This window comes from Heterodontus francisci, chromosome 2 (assembly GCF_036365525.1).
Source record: "Heterodontus francisci isolate sHetFra1 chromosome 2, sHetFra1.hap1, whole genome shotgun sequence".
Taxonomy (NCBI): Eukaryota; Metazoa; Chordata; class Chondrichthyes; order Heterodontiformes; family Heterodontidae; genus Heterodontus; species Heterodontus francisci.
Window position 1 is genome coordinate 104,876,914 of NC_090372.1, and position 21,570 is coordinate 104,898,483.

Consider the following 21,570-nt stretch of genomic DNA (forward strand, 5'->3'; position numbering starts at 1 on the left):
CTGTATAAGACCTCCTCATGCTACATTTTGTATATAACACACTTCATACCTTAACGTTTGCAAAATGTGTTCTGCACTAGAAGGAGTCTTGGCTACATTTACATGGTTAAAATTTACATACATATAATTACAAAAATTAAAATCCTAGGGAAATGGAGGGGGGATTATTAATTCTCTACAGAAAAAAATTGAAAGAAAAATTGGAGGGAATAAAAAGGTATTTATTGATTAGATTTCTGCATGTTTCTGCTGTGATATGTCTGAAGATTGCACATGAAAATACATGTACAAAGACTAATTTGTTATCAACATGCAAAGTCAGTTATGTATTCTCACCTGATCTGTTTCACTAATTATAAGGAATTAAAAGCTTTATATATTTGAACTCTTTGTCTCCATATTCTACGAAAATGCTACCCAATGTTTGCTTCTCAGTGAAGGTTATTATGAGACATCAGATATAAAGGAGCTGATTTTCTTCTGTTTATTGCCCATGAGCACCTCATTCATGAGTGCCAGACAGAGGAAATTGGATTGGAGACTGGTTACGCCAGGTCTCCATCCCTTTTATACTGGCAGTCATTTACTAGGACATCCAGCTGTGTAGGCAGGAGTATTTCAATTTAAACTAATGTGGGAGTGATGATAAAACACTTCTCTTATAATTTTCCTGGTTTTCTACTTGCTGGTCACAGACAGGAGTGTCCACAGAAAACAAGCATTGGAGGTTGTGGCCAATGTTTTCTGATTGGAAGATGTGCAAAGGGCTTCCAGTAACCTCCTGAAAGGTAAGCTGTGAATTATATCATGCTCGGCCCCCACCTGCCAAGAATGAGGCACATTAAGTTTGTCATGTACATTGATTTTAAACTGTTGCTGGGGCTTGGAAATGACTTGTTAAACAGATCAGCCATGGCTGGAAAAGACATTTGCATATTAGCAGACAATACTTGGAAAGAACAAAGGATCATTCCCTGACACATTCAACCCACAATGAACCTTGATCATCAGGTATTGTGTGTATGAGGAGCATTTCAGAGACTGCTAAGGTGATACAATCCAGAGCTGGTTAGACCAGCTGGTCACATGACTAACTGGCTGTTCCAGGGTCTTTACAACTAGCCCCAAAGAGTTTGAACTCAGAAAGACTGTTTGCTCCTGGAATGAGAAGATCTCTCCCATCTTCTCCAATCTCTTTCTCACAAGCCTCTGAAGACACATGAACCCCCTACAGTGAACAAGGTTTAAGAAGAATACTGGGTCCCCATGAAAAGCAAGATCTACCTACAATCTACCTGCAGCAAGCTTGAAGAACCATAACAAAAACTCTTCAGATATTGCCTCAAACTTTTTCTACTTTATTTCTCCTGCTCTTTTCTGTCTCTATTTGCATGTGTGTATCGTGTATTTATGCTAGGGTGGGTGCGTCGTGTATCCAGAGGCATCAACCGAATTAGATGTTAAGTTTAATAAATTTCAACCTTTTCTTTAAACCTAAGAAAATCTGTTTGTGCTGGTTTCTTTACCTTTGTAATGGGAAAGTGGTGAACAAGGATTCACCAAGGGGGAGCTAATAACACGGTGTGTTTAAAATTGAACCCTGTTACGGTAAGACCAGGTGAAGGCTAAAAGGGAACCCTAGACCTCTTTCTCACCAGGTCGTAACAATTGTATTAGATCAGCAAGTAGGAGCAGCAGTGCTGGAAGTCAATGGCTATTGTTCTTGACAGTTGCCAGAAAATCCCAGAAAAGCCAGTTGGAATTAATCCTGTTGCAGGCCTGCAGCAATGGATATTTTCCCTCCCTGCAATGATCTCAGGTGCTTTCCCATTCCCCGGAACATTTTAATTCTCCCAGTACTGGCAAGAAAATAACCTTTGGCCTGGAAATTCATCTGGATTCAGTTGCACGTCAGTCATAAGCCACAGTGCACTGCCAATTTATACTGTTGTTGGTGATGGTGGTGGTAAGGGCAGCAGTGGGGGTTGGAGGGGGGTGGCGTGGGGTGTGCTGCTGAGCAGATGTGGGAAAGGGAAATCAGTCCAAGTAGTTCATTGTTATTATCACCTGTACCTGTGATGATTGCAATAGTTCAACCACCTGAGTTTGTGGTTGAAGACAAGTTGAGAACATGTTATACTGTAGCACTGAAAATAGGAGCTGTATTTCAGAACTGGAAGCAGAGTTCAGTTCCCTGCAATGGTGTTTTCACACTTGCACTGACAAAAGGAAACATTTCAGCTTCCAAGCTCAATGTGATAATGTTGACCTTCCTATTCCTGGTAAACCCACATTTTGACATTAATCCAGCGATTTACACCCATTCTTGCATAACTTTATAATTTAGCTTTTGCTCTAGCCATAGTCCCAAAGGAATCTCTCCCCATTTGAGAGAGACAATTGGTGAGGATGACCACTCCTCAAGTGTGGGGCAAGGTGAGGAGACAGGCCTCCATAAACTACCATAGCCACTGCGGGGATTGAATCCACGCTGTTGATGTCATTCTACATCATACTCTAACCGTCTAGCCAACTGAGCTAACCGATCACCAATTTATGTGTTAAACAAAACATAAGAACATACGAAGTAGGAGCAGGAGTAGACCATATAGCCCCTCAAGATTGCTCCACCATTCAGTGTCATCAGGGCTGATCTTCTGCCTCAACTCCACTTTCCCGCCTGCTCCCCATATCCCTTGATACCCTGAGACCAACAATCTGTCTATCTCAGCTTTAAATATACTCAACAATAGAGCATCCACAACCCTCTGCGGTATACAAATGCAATCATGCACAACCCTGTAAGTGAAGAAATTTCTCCTTATCTCAATCCTAAATAATCAACCCCTATCCTAAGACTGTGTCCCCCATGTTCTAGATTCTCCAGACAGGGGAAACAATCTCTCAGTGTCAACCCTCTCGAGCCTCTTCAAAATCTTGTATGTTTCAGTGAGATCACCTCTCATTCTTCTAAACTGCAGAAATTATAGGCCCAATTTACTCAGTCCCTCATCACAGGACAACCCTCTCATCCCAGGAACTAATCTAGTCAACCTTCGCTGTATTTCCTCCAAGGCAAGTACATCTCCCTTAGATATGGAGACCAAAACTTCACACAGTACTCCAGTACACCAAAGCACTATATAATTGTAGCAAGACTTCCTTATTCTTGTTGTCCAATCACCTTGTAATAGATGACCATTTGCCTTCCTAATTGTTTGTTGTACCTGCAGGTTAACTTTGCATGTTCCTTGTATGAGTACAAGTCTCTCTGAACATTAACATTTTGAAGTTTTACACCTTTTAAAAAATATTCTGCTTTTCTGTTCTAACTACCAAAGTAAATAACTTCACACTTCCCCGCATTATAGTCCATCTGCTACCTTGTTGCCCACTCACGTAAACTCTCTGCATCTCTTAGTGTCTTCCTCACAGCTTAAATTCCCACCTAGTTTTGTATTGTCAGCCAACTTGGATACAGTGCTGTCAGTCTGTTCATCTAAGTTATGAATATTGATTGTAAATAGCTGAGATGCCAGCACTGATCCTTGTGGCACTCCACTAGTTACAGCCTGCCAACTTGAAAATGCCCCCATTTATCCCTGCTCTCTTCTTCCTGTCCCTTAACCATCCATGCTAATATTTTACTCCCAATTCCATGAGTCCGTATTATGTGTACTAACCTTTTTGTGTGACGCCTTATCGAATGCCTTTTGGAAATCCAAGTATACTACATCTACTTGCTTCCCTATTAGTTGCATACTCAAAAACTCTAATACATTTGTCAAACATGATTTCCCTTTTGTCAAGCCATGTTGACTCTGTCTGATCATAATCTTATATTTTAAATGTATTGTTAAGACTTCCTTAACAACAGATTCCAGCATTTTCCTGATGACTGTGATTCCCTGTTTTCTCTCTCCCTCCTTTCATGAATAGCGGTGTTACATTTGCCAACTTCCAATCTCCTGGGACTGACCTAGAATCTAGGGAATTGTAGAAAATCATAAACAAATGCATCCACCATCTCTGCAGCTACCTCTTTTAGAACCCTAAAATGCAAAATTAGAACACTGGTTGACATTACACAGGTTAGTTTGTTGAGCCATTCAGTGACTTACACATAGAGATGAAATTTATCCTGGATAGTAGCACAAAACGGGCAATGGCGAATCAGAGCCCACTTTACATTCGGTCAGTTCTCTTTTCCATTGTGGAAATTGTACAAGATTAAATTTTCTATCACCCTTTGTAGTTAAAAATGATTGCTTTTCTTCCTTGCTTTTCTTTTAGGATGCATCAATAGCCCACAGATTCCATATCATGCGAGAAAAACATCCTGAAAAGTTCAACAGTAGGTAAGAAATCTCACAACCTGTAATGCAACACTGTCCCACTAATAAAGAATTAATATTGAAATGAGCCATTTGATAATCATGTATGTACATATTTACCTTGTAGACCTGTTTGTTTAAAAAAAAAATGAATGTATTATTTATTATGTGCAACTGTACACAGAACTTTTGGTAACATCAGAATCTTCTCTGTCAGCTCAGAATGACAGTTTAATATCTTTAAAGGTGGAAAACATATTGCAAACCTGTACAAGAGAAACTATCACAGTATAAGGTATTTTATTCTGCTGCATTGTTTTAAGGTAATACCCTTGTAATTTGTACATTTATGCCTCAAACATTGGCACCTGGACTTTCCGCTACATTTGCAGTTTCTTTAACAATGGCTAGAACCAAGTAAACAGTTCACTCGAAGTGGAGTGTGCAGGTTTCCATGGTCAGATCATATCATAACTATTCATAGTTTCAGATGCATGATCAGGCATGCACAAAGAGCAGCCTAGAGTGAGATTGGAAAATTGTGATTCTGATGAAATTTAAAGGGATGTGAACATTTAAATTGAACCAGCAGAATATGAATCCAAAAAAGCCTTGCAGACTTTACAGGCATTCAAAAGCCACTGCAGCACATTGATAGCATTTGCCAATGTGGAAGGGTGAAAGGGTTAAGAATAACCAAGCAAAAATGAAGTAGAAGGAAACCTCAATGTGCAGGCATGAACCAGATTCTGCCGGCAATTGCGCTCCTATGCTGCATGATAGCTTCAGGTGTTACTGCAGCAGATGGCACAGCTTTGCAGCTGCCTTTTGCAAACCAATAGCCTATGAAGGCAGTTCCCCAGAGAAGATGTCAGAACACATTGATAAGTTTGGTGGCATCTTGACAGGTGCGACCAATCACAGTATGCTGGTTGCTGATCTCCCTGGAATGCTTTCTAACATTCAGTGAAAGCATGCAGTGCTGTATGTACATCTGAAGAACCATCCAGCACTAAAATTAGTTGACTCCCACATAACATAGTTGTGTCATCAGGTCTGCTGCCATGACTTCCATGTAGAACGTAGTCTCCACATGCACAAAGTGGGATATATACACCTCTACCTGTAGATGCAGGTGTTAAGGTACCGTGGGTAGGTAAGAACATCACTGATCAGCCTGACATCCCTCCATATAACCTCAACTTGTACAGAGGGGATTCTAAAAATTGTCATCGGGCAAACTATAGAAATTCTAAAGTCCTTTTGGTGCCGGATAAATTTGGTGAAGCCCTGCAAAACATCCTTCCAAAAGTCTCTAGAAATATTGGACCTTGCTGCGTCCTACACAATACCCCAGTGAAGATAGGTTTGCTACTTCTGGCAGCTTTAGCCCCACAGCCTGCAGTAAGGAGAAGATGAGGTACAGGACAGCCATCAATTAACAAGGTTAACACAATTGTAGCCCATTATTTTCAATTACTAAAAGTGGACAGCACAAAATAAAGTAGCAGTAATTGCTCTGGCCAACCTCTTCCTCATATATCTATGATATACAAACAGAAGAGCTTGTCTAAGCACCCACATTGCAGCAGGTAGAGATGGTGGTATGGTTGTAATGTCACTGGGCTAGGAATAGAGTTCCAGGCTAATACTCTAGGACATGGGTTCAAATCCCAACACAGCAGCTGGTAGAATTTAAATTGAATTTAATTAAAATCTGAAATTGAAAGCTCATCTCAGTAATGGTGCCATCAATTGTTGTAAAAACCCATCAGGTTCACAGATGCCCTTTAGGGAGGGAAATCTGCTGTCTTTACCTGGTCTGGCCTACATGTGACTCCAGACCCATCGCAATGTGGTTGACTCTTAACTGCCCTCTGAAATGTCCTATCAAGCCATTCAGTTGTACAAAACCACTAAAAAAAAAAGTTGAAAATGAATAAAACTGAACAGAACACTAGGCATCATCCTCGGCACTGACAACAGCAATCCCAGCCATGTCGACCCTGCAAAGTCCTCCTTACTAACATGCCAAACAGTGAAAGCACCATGCAATGGACAGCTATGCAATTCCAGAACCAACGGATCTGATCAAAACTTTGCAGTCCTGCCACATTTAGTCATGAATGGTGGTGGACAATTAAATAACTAACAGGAGGAGCGCTGCACAAATATCTCCATCCTCAATGATGGGAGAGCCCAGCATGTCAGTGCAAAAGAAAAGGCTGAAGCATTCACAACCATCTTCAGCCAGAAGTGCTGAGTGAATGATCCATCTTGGTCTCCTCCTGAGGTCCCCAGCATCGCAGATGCCAGTCTTCAGCCAATCCGATTCACTCCACATGATATCAAGAAACGGCTGTAGTACTGAAGACCTGTGCTGCAGAACTAGTTACACCCCTAGCCAAACTATTCTGGGGGATTTGGGGAGCCAGAAGATGCCTCTGGGAGAGGGGGGCCTCTACACACCCCAACACAAGGAGGGCCTGGCCAGATATTACCAGCAACATTGAGGCCTCATGGCAGCCACCCCCCACCCCACTGCTTGGTGGCGGGTCCCCATTTGAATATTAAAATGAATTAATTAATGATACGTCGCTGGCTGAATTCCCGCTGCGATCTTCGGCCCGGTGTTTACCTATCATCTGCAAAGTTTATTTAGCAGGATTTTCAGGAGTGGTGTTTCTTCCCCATTTGCATTTGCCTGATGCCGGTTAAGTGCACAATTTTCCTTTGTATGGAGAAAACTTAAAATTAAAGGAATATGAATAGTTATGGATACTTATCCCCCCATATGAGCGGATGCATCCCTGATGAGACCTACAGGGGCACTATCCCTTTCAATCAGGTGTCCTTCAAAGATAATGGAACTCCTTGTAGCAAGCAATGTGAGTTCAGAAAGTGGTGAGTTATCATGGTGTTTTACTGTTTCCGGTGGTTTGCCATAGCATATTTCAGTTTCTCTGTCACCCAGCTGATGAAACAGAAAGAATATGAGAGGTAAAGATGTGTGAGGCCTCTATCATTCATAAAGGGTGTTGTCATGCAGGCCCCACCTGCCAAGAATAAGGCACACATTATTTTGCCACATGAACATTAAAACTTAAAATTGCTGCTGGGAAGAAAAGAGGGCCTATCACAAGGAATTGCCAGGCCCCTCGCCGGAAAGTCCTTTTTTTGCAGACTAGCAGACAGTGTTGGAACAAAGGACCCAATCCCTGCTTCTCCAATACAAAGAAGAACCTGGCCTGGCCAGGCCAGTTTAGTCATATGGCTAACTAGCTGTTTGAATTTGAAGTTGCAACAGAGTGTTTGAAACTCAGAAAGCTCTTTGCTCCTGGACTGAAAACATCTCTCTCCTGTCTGCTCCCCTCTCTTTCTCACTGAACTGAAGACCCATTGAAGACACATGAACCCCAAGAGAGAAAAGTCTGCTACAATGAACAAGGTTTAAGAAGAATACTGAACCCCAACAAAAAGCAAGACTACTTACAAAGGGACTACAGTAAGCCGAAGCACAGTAAACAAGAAACTCTTCTGATTGCCTCAAACCTCTCTACCTAATTTTTCTTCTGCTCTTTTCTGTCCCTATTTGCATGTGTGTATCGTGTATGCATACTAGCGTGGGGTGCAGCTTGTATCCGTAAGCATTAACCGAATTTGAGTTTAAGTTTTAATAAATTTCACTTTTCTTCTTTAAACCTAAGAAAACCTGGTGTGCTTATTATTTCTTTGCCTTATAATTGGAAAGCGGTGAAAAAGGATTCACCAAGTGGGAGCTCAAAACACAGTGTGTTTAAAATTAAACCCTGTTACAATAAGACTGGGTGAGGACAGTAAAAGACCCCTCGACACCTTTCGCAGCCGGTCGTAACAGTGTGCATTGGCTTACCTTGGCCACCAAAGGTATTAAGGGATATGTGGCAATGGTGGGTACATGGAGTTAGGTCACAGATCAACCGTGATCTCATTGATGGTGGAACAGGCTTGAGGGAGGAAATAGCTAAATGTTTCTATGCTCCTTGTGAGATTATAGGACTTCTTCCTGCACTATTATAATTCTTGGGATTGTCACGGACACGTGCTATGTCGAATGATGATTTTTTTTAACCCACCGGCTGGATACCTGAATTTTTTTTTAAAAAGGTAAAAAGTAACAGATAAAAAGTGACTTTACTAGCAACTAAGCTGGCCACCCTAATTTGCATCATTATATTCTATATTCCAATGCATTGAGGTGGAGATGAGTTGTTTGCCCAGTCCCCTCAAGAATAATGACCTGGGAAATTTGAGTGAACTACCTGTCATGCTCCCATTAGCAAGATATTAAAGCAATCACTTGGGACATTAAACTGGTGGAGACGAAGCACTGAAATCTAATCACTTGAACAATGGGACCCTGTTTGAGAGAAGAGAATTCCTAGACATGGACTGATTAAGTTGCAAGAGTGAATACACACTGATAGCCATCATGTTGAATCACTGGGTGACAGTCATGTGACAGGCCCGTCCAGATCTGTGTGTTTAAGTGGGTGTTTTCTCTACAGCAACCCGACAAGAAGCTAGACACCGATGAGAGAAGACCCAAGTGGGATCCATCCTCCCTCTCTCTCTCCAGTCCACTTTGCAAGCTTCAAATCTTGCATGCTGGCCATAGCCACCTAGGCCTATCACTGCTGCAGAAAGAGACCCCTTGAAGGAAATCATCTGCATTGCTGTCTCCAGGAGCACCACCTAATCAGCTGTTCACATCTACAAACCAGAAGCTTCAGGACCACTGAATTCAGCCTGAAGCCAGCCGAATCACCAAACTCCACAGACTGTATACCCCTTTTTATTTCCCTCCACTCTAAGCCGACCAATCTATCTTTCCCCATTCTACAACTTATTTTTGTGTGTGTGTGTGTATATGAACCTCTCGTATGTATGGGTGTGAAAGGTGGAGCATAGTTTATTATTTTACTTAGATCAGTTTAAGTACAATAAAGCAAACATCTTTCTTTGTTAAACCCAAGAAAACCTGCCCAATTGGTTCTTTTTATGATAATAGCACGTAAATAGTTAAACTTTCACTGAATTGGCAAGTATATCCATTTTAAAAAAGAAATAAACCTGTTGTGGTCAAACAACGAGAGGAACAAGAGGGGAGCCCTACGACCCCTCCTCACCTGATCGTAACAGGATGCTAGAGGATAAACTCACTGGGCTAAATTTTCCCAATTGGGTCGCAATCCCGTCAGCCTCAATTCCGGGTCAGGAGCCCAGAAGTGATCGTCGCGGGAAGTCGGTTGCAATCGTCCTGCAGGTGGCCAATTAAGAAGCCGCCTCTGGGAGCTTCATCCAATTAAGGATGCCGTGTGGACCAGGGAAACGGGAGGCTCAATAAGAGGGCCCGCAATGATGCCAAGTTGGCAGCACCACTGGGAGAGGTGGGCGCTGCTGAAGCAGGCAGGAGACTGTGAGGGTACTTCAAAATGGAGGCGTTCTCTGCAGCATTGTAAAATGTTAAAACTCGCCTCCACAAGATAGCTTGTGGCTGCAGCCGTGGCTTTAGCCTTTGCATCCCAGATTGTTGGTGCTGGGGTGATTGAGAGGAGGCATCGATTGTCCCTGGCCTGTCACCAAGAGGCCACCTCCTGTTACCTGCAGTACTCTGGCCTCATTGGGGAGCCTGTTCGTCGTCGGGAAGATCCCAACTTTTCCCCAATTGGCCCATTAATGGGCCTATTTGACTACCCATCGTTGCTGGGTGGGTAGCTCCTGTTGCATTGACCCTATCTCCGACAAGATTGCACGGAGACGGAATTGCATCGGATATCGGACCCGATGCACTATTATCCAACTTTGTTCCTGGTCCTGCCTTCTAATCCACCTCCACAGGCCTGGGAAAATTCAGCCACTGCTTCAGCAGTCTCTATTTGGCCTAAACCACCCTGTTTATGAACCTTCAGTCCCTAACAGCCTTCCTATTCAATCCATTTTTTTCAAAAAATGTGCTTTATTAATAAAGTCTGTAAAAGTGCAGTAGATACCAGTTCAAATTGACATTACATGATGGGCAATGCATTTCAATTTCTTTCAATACAGTACGTGGCATCTGAGGTGCTGCTCTACACTTAGAATTACAGGTTCTGTTTGTATTATACATTTGATGTCAAATTTTTCTGGTGCATACAGTCCGAGGGGTTTTACACTGGTTCTAGCCCTTCGGTGTACTATGGCAGGATGCCCTTAAACTGTGGTCTTTCCCCATTGAGCTTTGGCAGCAGCTGCCCCAAGATTTAGTGTGTCCCTCAGCATGTGGTCCTGGACCTTAGAATGTGTCAGTCTGTAACACTCAGTCTTTGACTGCACTGGGAGCCCAGCAAGTTCCAGGCAGACCAAAGAGTGTCTTTCACTGAGTTGATGGTGCTGCAGCACCAGTTGATGTTTGTCTTGGCGTGTGTCCCTGGGAACAGCCCGTACAGCACAGAGCCCTGCAATACGGAACTGCGCAGGTTGAACCTTGACAAAAATCACCGCATCACTTCTTTGCAAAGGCACATACCAGAAGGAGGTGGGCAACGGTCTCTTTATCCCACAGCCACCCTGATGTTTGTGTAGAGCAATTGGATCCAATTGCAGATTCCCTTCCCAAATCACATTTTTGGCACAGCGTTCATCATGTCGGTGTGTGATATTCTGTCAAAGACCTTCTCCTGGTCCAAGCTGATGAGGCAGGTGTCCACCCTCTTGTCCTGTACATAGGTAATCACATCCCTCAGTAGCATGAGGCTACCAGAGATCCTCCTGCGGGGTACAGTACAGGTCTGATCGGGGTGGATTACCTACTCCAGAGCAGACTTGACCCAATTAGAAATGACCTTGGACAGAATTATTTAGTCCACATTAGCCAGTGAAATGGACTGACAATTTCTGATTTCCTCTCTCTCCCCCTTCCGCTTGTAGATGAGGGTGATGATGCCTTTCCTCATGGATTCTGACATGCTGCCAGCCAGAAGCATACTCTCGTACACTTCCAGCAGGTCTGGGCCGATCCAGCCCCGCAGAGTTGAATACAGCTCAGCCAGTAAACCATTGCTTCTGGGAGTTTTGTTCATCTCGAAGGACCTGATGGCCTTTGTCAGCTTGTCCAGAGTTAGCGGTTTGTTCAGACTCCCTTGCTTACTGTCTTCTAAGATCTCCGTGTATAGGACAGGAAAGACTGGGAGGCCGTACTGTCTGTAGGCTTCACATCGTATAGCCCAGCATAAAAGGATTTGCTGATCCTTAATATGTCAGGCTGCAATGATGTTACCAAGCCATCTTCTTATTTCAGGCTGCCAATCACAGAGCTCCCTCGGTGTACCTTTTGGAAGAAAAAGCACCAGCACGTCTCATCCTGCTCTACAGACAGGACTCTGGACTGGAAGATAATCTTGGAGGCCTCTGTGGCAAAGAGTGAGGCCTGCTGGCTCTTCACCTCTTGGAGATCCTCCCAGACATCAACCCCCATTAGCTGCAGCAGGAGCAGATTCGGCATGCTTTTCTGGAGTCAGGACATTTCCCTCTGTTTCTCTCACCTTCTGAACACCTTTGAGGATGAAGAAGCTCTTAATGTTCACCTTGATCACTTCTCACCAATGCGTCGGGGTCTCAAAGAGGGGTTTCATGGTTCTCCAACTTTTGTAATCCCTTTTGCGTTCTTCGTTTTCTGGAATCTGATTCTAGTCTTTACTTCATCCAGTGAAACATCCATGGATGTAGCTGTGAATCTAGCAAGCCTTCCTGCTGTTCAAGCCTTCCTGCTGTTCAAGGCTTCAGCTTTCTTAGTCATTATGGTTCCTGCTCTGCAAACCTACAGGCCTCTGTTTTTAATTATTGTTCTATTTCCCTTTCTCCTATTGATAGTAGTCCATTGAGGAGTGGTGTTTCTGTATGACAAGGCTAACTAACATTGTTGTTCTCATGGGTCAAATAGTTGCAAACCATAGAGCCTCAGAGGAGATATACAAAGGCCAATTTTACAAAACTATTCCCAACCTCACTCAACAGGAGCACATAGTAATAATTTAGTTACGCACTATCTGTAACTTTCCATCCATTCAACTTGATGGACAGAAAATCTTGCACCCAAATTCACAGTATGACACTCCCATAATTTTGTATTTCATGATTCTGTATAATTGTTTCTCTGAAATTTAAATCCATGCTCTCATTCATTTATCATGATTTGTCACTCATTCATGATTTGGAATTTATGCACATTAAAACTGCTATTTCCGACTTTTCTTAGCGCTATTGTTTAGGCTTAAGTTCCTGGATTTTGAGGGTCCAATTGCCAGAATACACAGACTGCATGTGCTGCATTTTAAGAGTCCACCGCCGAAGTAGGCAGCGGACGTAAAAAAATGGGACCTGCTCGCACGAGCACTGCATCACAGAGCCGCCGCGATTTCAAACCTGGCGGCTTATTTGCATGGCCACGGCACCCGCCCCCCATGATCACGTGGAGGGGGTGGGTGAGCCACCACAGGCTGCGGTGTCCAGTGCCAATGCGCAAGCGCCAATGCCATTTTTAAAGGGCTTACAGCCCTCAAGGCACATTTAAGATTTAAAGGGACAGGTAAGTTTAAGTTTCCTAAAACTAAATAAAATAAATGTACCATGCACTCTCCCACCCCCCCCCCCCCCCTGCCCCAGTGGTAAATCACAACATTCCTGCCCTTTTCCCTGCTGGAATACAGATACTTAAAATTTAACCTATTCCCCGCACCCCCCTGCAAAAATTCGGCACTTTTGCCCTTTACCTCTTCCCATCGCCCCCTGACCATTCCGCAGCGTTTTAACCCCGCTCCCCCCTCCCACACAGAGAAAAAAAACCTCCTCCTCTGAACTCACAGGTGTCTCGCCATGTTTCCCCGAATGGGAATTCGAAGGCGTGGCATTGTCAGCCGCCCGAATGAAGACCGGTGCGGCGATTAAGGAGGTGATGGGTCCCTCATTAAATCAGGTATGTAAATTAGTTCACATATTTAAATGGGGGTCCCGTTGCTGAGTGGCGGTGCAGCCGCCATGAGGCCTCACCGCCGCTGCTGCGTCCAAGATCAGCACGGGGCCTGCCGCCATTGGGGTCGGTGGCGGGCCTCCACCGCACTGATCTTCATTGCCCCCCACCAACGTTCCCGATGGCAAAGGGGCTTTAAAATCCAGCCCCATGTGTCCCAAAGGTCACTGTTTGGAATCCGACATTCTTTTGTACTCATTTACTGAGGAAACCTGTTCTCACTGCATACAAGCAAAAGAGCTGTGAGCTTTCAACATGCTGTTAGGTGCTATATAAATATGATATACAGAGATACATGTTGCAGCTGTTTTATAACTGAAAGTGCTGTGAAATTATGAGTATTATTTAATTTTAACAAAATGTAGTTTTACCATGATTACTCCCTTCTGTAGAGGCAGTACCTGACAATATCCATTAATAGGTTATAACTGCTGTTACAATACAATGTTGCGAAAAAAAACTGTTCAACTTCCCGCATTTCAATGAGAACTTCCAATTTTATAATGACATATTAGAAATGAAAACAGTGCAAAGTATCACACAATAATGGTAGATTGTGGTTTTTCACTTGTAAGTGTAAAAGACCCAAGTTCACAAGCATCTGAGGTTCTTAGTAAAGTAGGAAGACCTTTCTCGTCAGTGAAAATTGCTCTGAACCTTCTTATCTTATAAACTGTTCCTCCTTGCCAATCAACACACTATTTTATCTATGGAACATATTTAGACTTGCTGCAAAACACAGCATATGGTGTTGACTGTATTTATTCATTATCATTTTATTTTTCATTCAAGTAAAATTGCCACAGGTCTGAGGTGTATGAAAAGTGCTGTTTGCAAAATCTGAATTTATCTCGTATTTGGTAGCAATGTGAGCCATGTAGCAAATTTCAAGTTTCAGGATTAGTCAGCCAGCATTGGTATAAAAATGGAATTGTAAGATCTCACTTTCCAGGTCCTGCTGTTGAACTGATTGTCTTTCTTATCCTACCTGGAGATCATTGGTTGGTTTGCTTCTTAAATATTGTTGCATCTTTTTGTTGTTTAACGGTTACTAGCTATTAAACTGTCAACCCAGTTTCTTAAAGTAATTTTCATTGCAGTTAATTTAACATGCATTTTGTTTGCCTTCTGCCTTAAATGAATCATTTTTCAACAATTAATTCTGCATTATTTCTTTGTATTAATAAGTGTTGTTTGGCAACCCCAGATAGTTTTGGATCAGAAATTTTGTTTTAAAAATCTGTCATCGAATTTCAGTCTCAAACTTTGATTTTAATAGTCATTTCAGTTTTGTCTTGCTATTTAGAGTCACATTGCCTGTTAAAAATCATGGAATAATACTTAGCGGAACTGTCTAACGTAAACCTCATTGATTTGAACTGACTGGAACTGGCAAATGCAACTGGCAAAAATTGCTCCAACAAATCTGGATTTATATGAAACTCTAGAACACATTTCTACATTACAACAGTGACGAGACTTCAAAAGTACTTCATTGGCTGTAAAGTGCTTTGGTAAGTCCAGTGGTTGTGAAAGGCACTATATAAATGCAGAATTTCTTTTTGTTTTACTCATATAGTCAGATGCTTAAACAGCAACAATAACTTGCAATTATATAACACCGTTAATATAAAGAAATGTCCAAGGCACTTCACAAGCAAGGAAGGGAAAGATTAGGAGGGTGACCAAAAGCATCCTTAGAGAAGTTTTAAAAAGATAGATAAGAAGAGGGGTGAAAGAGAAAGTACCAGAGGATAGAACCAAGTTGGCTGAAACCTCTGCTTCTATTTGGGGAGGAAGACACAGGAGACGGAGTTACAGAATTAAAGTGTTTTGGGTGGAATTTGGGCTGGTGGAAATTGCAGAGTTAGGATGGGACCAGACCATGGAAAGATTTAATAATGGAATAGCTATTTTAAACTTAATACATTGAGGGATTTGAAGCCGGTGTGGATCATTGACGATGGCAGGATTTTTTCCCTCTAATGAGACAAGCAGGCAAGTAATTTCGCATTGCCAGTCAGCACACTGTTCTTCCGGCACCAATCCGCCCCCTTGTCATTTACCTGGAGGCAGGACCAGCTTTGAAAGCCTACCCGCCATCCTTAATTCACCACTTATTGGTCAATCAAGGCAAAATCACTGTTAGCTGACTGTTCCCAACACAGTGCAAGATCGGGACCTGCAATTTACCCCAATGTCAGGGTCCTGACGCAAAATGCAAAATCCTGCCCATAGAATGGGATAAGGTGTATACAGCACAGCTTTGAACAATTTGCAGTTAACAGAGTGTGGAGGATAGGATGCAAGGAAAAAGAGTACCAGAACTGTTCAACTGAAGGTAACAAACACATGTAAAACGATTTCAGTGTTGGCTGAGACAGGAGTGCTGGTGGGCAATATTAAGACAGTGGTCTTGGTGATAATGGGATTCATAATTCACATCTGGATTGAACAGAATGCCAAGGTTGGAAATAGTTCACTATTTTTCAGTGAAAATCTTGTGTGATTATGTCTGATTTACGCCAAGTGTGCTGTTATTTTACATAGTTCCTTTATATGTCACAGTTTATAAAGCAGCGAGCAATTGATGCTTCTGGCAGTGACCAGCTGGGTAAAGATAGGCTACATCCTTCATTATTGTATTAATTGGGAATGAGCAATGTAGCGTGGGTTTGCAGATTAGCTACTATAGATCTTATCCACAGTAAGGCAAATTCAAATGGATTTTAATCCCTGGGAGAAAGGTCTTTAACAGCTGAGCATCTTAACTAAATGGCAGCCCATGTCCAATATCCTAAATAATATTTTTCTTTCTGAAATCATTGGCAGAAGATTCATCAGGAGAAGTTGAATCCTACAAGAATAATAAGTACAAGTATTGGATTTATTTTTAAAAATAGATTAGCAATTTTCCAATATATATTATAAAGAAAGGGGGACTTGCATTTAGATAGAACCTTTCACAACCTCAGGAAGTCCTAAAGTGCTTTACAACCAATGAAGTACTTTTGAAGGGTAGCACAGTTCTAATATTATGGGCTGAATTTGACCAGATCCCCTGTGTCGTGTGTCATGGCGGGGGTGGGGGGGGGGTGGTGGTGGGCGGATAATCCTTCCGGGAGAAGCCCGCCATGGGCCTCACGGCCGGGAAGGCCTCACCCCATTTTATTGGCAGCGGCAAGGCCTCGGGCAAAAAAAACGTAATTTACATTGGTAAATAAATGCTAACAAAGGAATAATTACTTATCTTGTCACGCGCCGTCCCACGCCGATATTCCGGTCAGTTGCCAGAAGTCTCGTGCCTTCAGACCTCAGTTTGGAGATCCGAGGCGTAATACTGGTGGGGAGGGGGGTGGGGCGGGAGTGAAATTTTCAGGGCAGTGGGGGAGTGGGGAAAACTGCTGCTATTGACTGAGGGAATGGCGGGAAGGGATTGAAGGGCAAAGGTAATGAACTTTGGGGTGGAAGTTCAGAATGGGAACAACATTTTTGTTAATGGGGAAAAGGCAATAAATGAAATGTTTGGTCATTGGGGATGTGGCAGAGGGTCTTCGATCTAGAAATGTAAATATTTCATCCATTTCACTTTAACCATTTAAATTACTGGTAAGGGCTTATTGAGCCATCACGCGAAATATCGCGGCGGCTCAGAGAATGGCAGCGAGCTATAAAAATTCAATTACCAAACGCAGCATGCATGCCAATGGTGTCTCTGTAAATGGATGGTCTTAAATTTATTAAAGTCCTGTTGTAACTCCTTTTCATCGCTTAGTTTTAAATTACTTCAGTTTCCACTGATTGCAACCTATGCATTTCATATTTCAGGATTTTCCACTGCAGATTTGTCAGCCTGTTTGCTAACTTTTCTGCCCAGTTATTTTGGGGATAGATATTCTTTTGCATTGCTAAACTTTGCTGTTTTCCATTCCAGCACCCTTATCTTTAACTCTTCATTATCTTTTACTACTCTTGCATTGAACCTAAAACTGTTGTTTTGATTCCACTGAAAAAAGGATGAAAGGACTGGGGCTAATCCAGATTCAAATCAATGGAACTATTTAAAGAACAAAATGCTATAATGTCTAATAGTACATTGAGTTAGCTCACTGTACTTTTACTAAGAGATCTGAGTTGGATCTGAGTGAAGGAATAAAAATCTCCTCTAAATTTCTTCTCTCTCTGGTGAATGCCAACTCTGTGAAACGTGCTTAGGCAGTGTCAATCCTGTTCCTAAACTGCCTGTAATTTGACACTAATTGGCAATCTAATTCAGAGAGGCACTGGGATATGGGAAATGTCATACTGGTTTTGTAAGTGGTTCTGTTATGAGGTTGAAGTCAGGAGTATAGGAACATGAAAAACTGGAACCGTCCATCTGGCTGGTCCCAGGTATATCAAATCCCACAATTCCTATCATATACCAAGTTAAATTTTTCATCTGGTACTTGCCAATTCTCTCTTTAACTTGTGGATACAATCAGTCCCAACAGCTTTTTGTTGAGAGAGAGTAGGTGGAAATTAATATGCTTCTGTGTTGCCAAACTTGACCTAGAAATGCTAATTTTGGCACCTGAGGGAAATTTTCCAATGGGTAATCTTTTGAATCATGTCCTTAAGGTCTTTGATTCCTGCCACTATTATCTTAAGGCAGATGCTAATCCATTTAAGATAAAAGGGGAATAGGAAAGAATTCTATTTCCTCACCTTAAAATCTCATTCCCTAATTAATATAATATTCACCAAAACAATAAATAGTCCATATATAATTGATTTGGCTCCCTTTGAACATGCATAAAACCACAATGTTTATCATCTGTATAGATTATGGGGTAGAAATTTGTTGGCACCCGTTCTTAGGTGCAAAGATACTGATGCAACTTTCTGGTGCACTCCGACCTTAACTCTCAACGATTGAGGTAACGTTTTGGACATTTTGGCCCTCATATATAGGGAGTTGAGGGTGCATCTCCTTAAATTCTCTTGGCGTGGGGTGCTGGCACCCTCCAATAGGATTCCCAGCCTCTCCACTAAAGTAGGCACCTGAAATTTGGCTCTAGTATATGGGCCCCATGCCCTCAACACCATCCCTACCATCCCCACCATCATAATAATGAGATGATCTCTCCCTGACCACTTTGTCGGAGTCAGTGCTGGATACTGGTTGTGAGAATGGGGAGAGGTCAGAGACTGAGTTGGGGATTTTGGAGGCCATGGGGATGTGGGGATCGAAGGCAGGGGTGGGATGGGTGCATAATGGTGGCCTATGTTTTTTAAACTCCTACTCCTCTCAGCTCCGCATTCCAATAAGTAAATGTCAGAGCAAACCAATCTTCTAAAGGGACCTCAAACAGGTGATGTGCCTCTTATTCTCATATACAAAGAGCCGAACACCTTCTTCAGTCATGAGCCCTGCATGCCTATTTTGTTTCCTTTCCCAAATAGCAGCTGGTGCACTTCAGGCCGGATATGTGCCCATGCTTCCTGCCTGCCATATTGGAGCTTAATAAACCAGTTAGCACCTGATTAATGGACAGTGAGCGGTTGAATTTATAGGCTGTTTTGTCTAAGTTCCCTGGTAGTTTGGCAATAGTTATGCAATCATGTTCCCATTACTCTATTGGGAGGGTAGGAGAAGGATATACCCTATTTTATTAATCATTTATTGATCAGCATACATACCATTTCCTATTCATTTTGCTATTAGACATACATCCCAAATGCTTTGAAATTCTGCTGTCAATAATATGTTTGAGTCCCTGGCAGTTTGCTTTTTGGATTCCTGACAATTTCCAGCTGTCTGGTTTTCCTGCTTGACCATTGGCTTTTTTGTTGACAAACTAAACTATCTCAATTTTGTACTCTTAACGCCAAATCCAAATGTTTGTCTTCCAACTGTTGCTCATGCTGACTAAAATGCTTAGATTATGTTTCCTGTAAATGTTTATTGGCAGATTGACTTAGGAGCTTATGAAAGTTGAGGTACGTATCCCATCCATGTCTTAAGCAAATCTGTGGTCACTCCGAGTTATTAGTTAGAATTTCCTATCTTACCCCTCCCCCACACCACAGTGACATGACAGTAAGAAATCGAAAGGTAATAAACAGGTCTGAACATAATTGGCAGTCAAATTACAGAGTGCCATTATCTGAACTGCAGGAGGGCCTGGCTGACAGGATGAGAAAGTGAAAATTGTGTTCAGCGACCTGCCACATCATTAGCACATGATGAAATTTAACCAAAGTGCCTGGGCTCCTGCGTGTGTTCTGCAAATACAACTGTGTTATTCTTTGCAGATCAGTCTGTTTGCTGCAGATTCTTATCCAGGGGTCAATGGAATCCAATCATTTTTCCTTTAGCTGCTGTCAAGCTGGCTCTTTGTATCAGTCACTTTTTCATTACCTGAAGTCAGTCAAATATGTTTTATTCACAGATGTGCCAGCTTAATTAGAGGTCAGTCCAGGGATGATGTCGTGACTCTTAATATAGTGGGCTTTTAAGTTTGTGAACCGTTTTGTTAAGCAGTAAAATACTGATCCATCTTTCAGTTGGTGTTGATTTTGGCATAAAATTGATGCTCAGTCCTTCAGTTTGATCATTCAAATATTCATTGAAACAGAAATTGGATCTTATCGCACCTGTTGTAAAGGTACAAAACTAGTGCAATGAAGGCCAATTTTGGGAACCAGTATCCAATGCCCGAAAGACGTAGAACCCGATATTGTATCAGGCAATTTTTTAGGCATCCCTGGTAGATGTATAGGAACAGCCATTCGATTGCATAAATATAGAAACAAAGAGATTGTTTAAAGCCAGCTCTGCTAAAGTTGATATCGAGGAATAGAGCAGGAGTCAGTCCTGCTCGGGCTGGTATTCTGAAGCAGTCACTGGACAATTGCCACGAGAAGGTATTTGTTTTTTAACAAATCACTGAAGTGGGAATGCTCCCCTGACTCCATTGTATCCCAATTGCTTCTCTTCCCCGTTGCCACTCCACCACCTCCACAACCTCAGATTGACTTTCAGACATTGTCAGGAAGGAAATTAGCTGATATTGATTTCTTCAAATGGGTAAGTTGCCTATGCAGGTGTAACAGGTACTGGCAGCTCATCCAATTAATAACTATGAAGCCCACAGCCCAATTTTCGGTTCGTCTTTGGGCCTCCTGACTCAGGCACATGGTGTGACTACATCATTACATTTGCAACTGAAAGTGGGAGCCCACAAGTGTCTCATTATGTCCATCTAAATCTTTTAAAAGAGGAACGAGGACAATAATATTTGTTAGAAATCATGTACTACCTGCTTCATTTTTCCCTTTTATTAGATTGAACAAATTTAAATGCTTTATCAGGCAGAACCAGATTAAGAATTCTTGAGGCCCTGGGCACCAGGAAAATTCATGGCCCTCTCCCTAAACTGTCATGATTGTATGTGTGGGCTTGAGTATTAGGGACTATATGGTACTTGGAAGTGAAACTGAAAGTAACTCAGTATTTTGAGGAAAACACCTGACCTGGGGGTTGTTGTATAGTCAGATAGGCATATGCTGCAACAGTGAACCGAAGTCTTTATTAAAGCTTGTTAAATCTTTGTTAAAGTTAAATCTGTGACTTCAAGAGTGATTCTTCAGGCTGAGATGTGACATTGACAACAAGGATATAAAGACAAACAATACAGAGGCAAATTCGGAGATATTTAGCATTTTATCATGGCATTTGCTGGAGTTGATATGTCTGCAGTCTGGGGAATTGAGCCGTTTGATCCGACGGGTGTTGCCAGTTCCGTCAGTGTGAAATAAAAAGCATGGCTGGAGGAATTTGAAGCATATGCTGACAGTCACAGTTTGTTTTTGGATGGGGCGACAGAAGCGCAGAAAGCACAGCGATGGGCCTTATTACTGTTCAAAGCGGGTGCGTCGGTGAGGGAGACTTTCAAGACATTGCCTGACATGGGAGAAAAGGCAGATTATGAACGTGCAGTGAAAGCTTTGAAGGACCATTATGCGGTGACACCAAATGCCACATTCCAAAGGCATTTTTTTCTGTCAAATGAGACAGAAAGAGGGGGAAACAGTAGCCCAATTTGTGACTCGTTTGAAGCAGGTGTCAGATGGATGCAATTATGTTGCGACAGATCTGAATAACCAGATAATGGATCAGGTGGTCCATCATTGCAAGTCGGATAA

At 42.3% G+C, this 21,570-nt stretch overlaps 1 protein-coding gene across 6 annotated transcripts in view; it reads left to right on the top strand.

Moving 5' to 3' along the window:
- Window positions 1-21,570, top strand: part of dgkb (diacylglycerol kinase, beta) — a 1,110,826-nt gene that overhangs the window by 735,886 nt on the left and 353,370 nt on the right. For all 6 annotated transcript variants that reach the window (XM_068051143.1, XM_068051127.1, XM_068051112.1 and 3 more), the window contains one exon: window positions 4,294-4,358. In XM_068051143.1, the coding sequence (XP_067907244.1) occupies window positions 4,294-4,358 (65 nt within the window). The remainder of the gene's footprint in view (window positions 1-4,293; window positions 4,359-21,570) is intronic.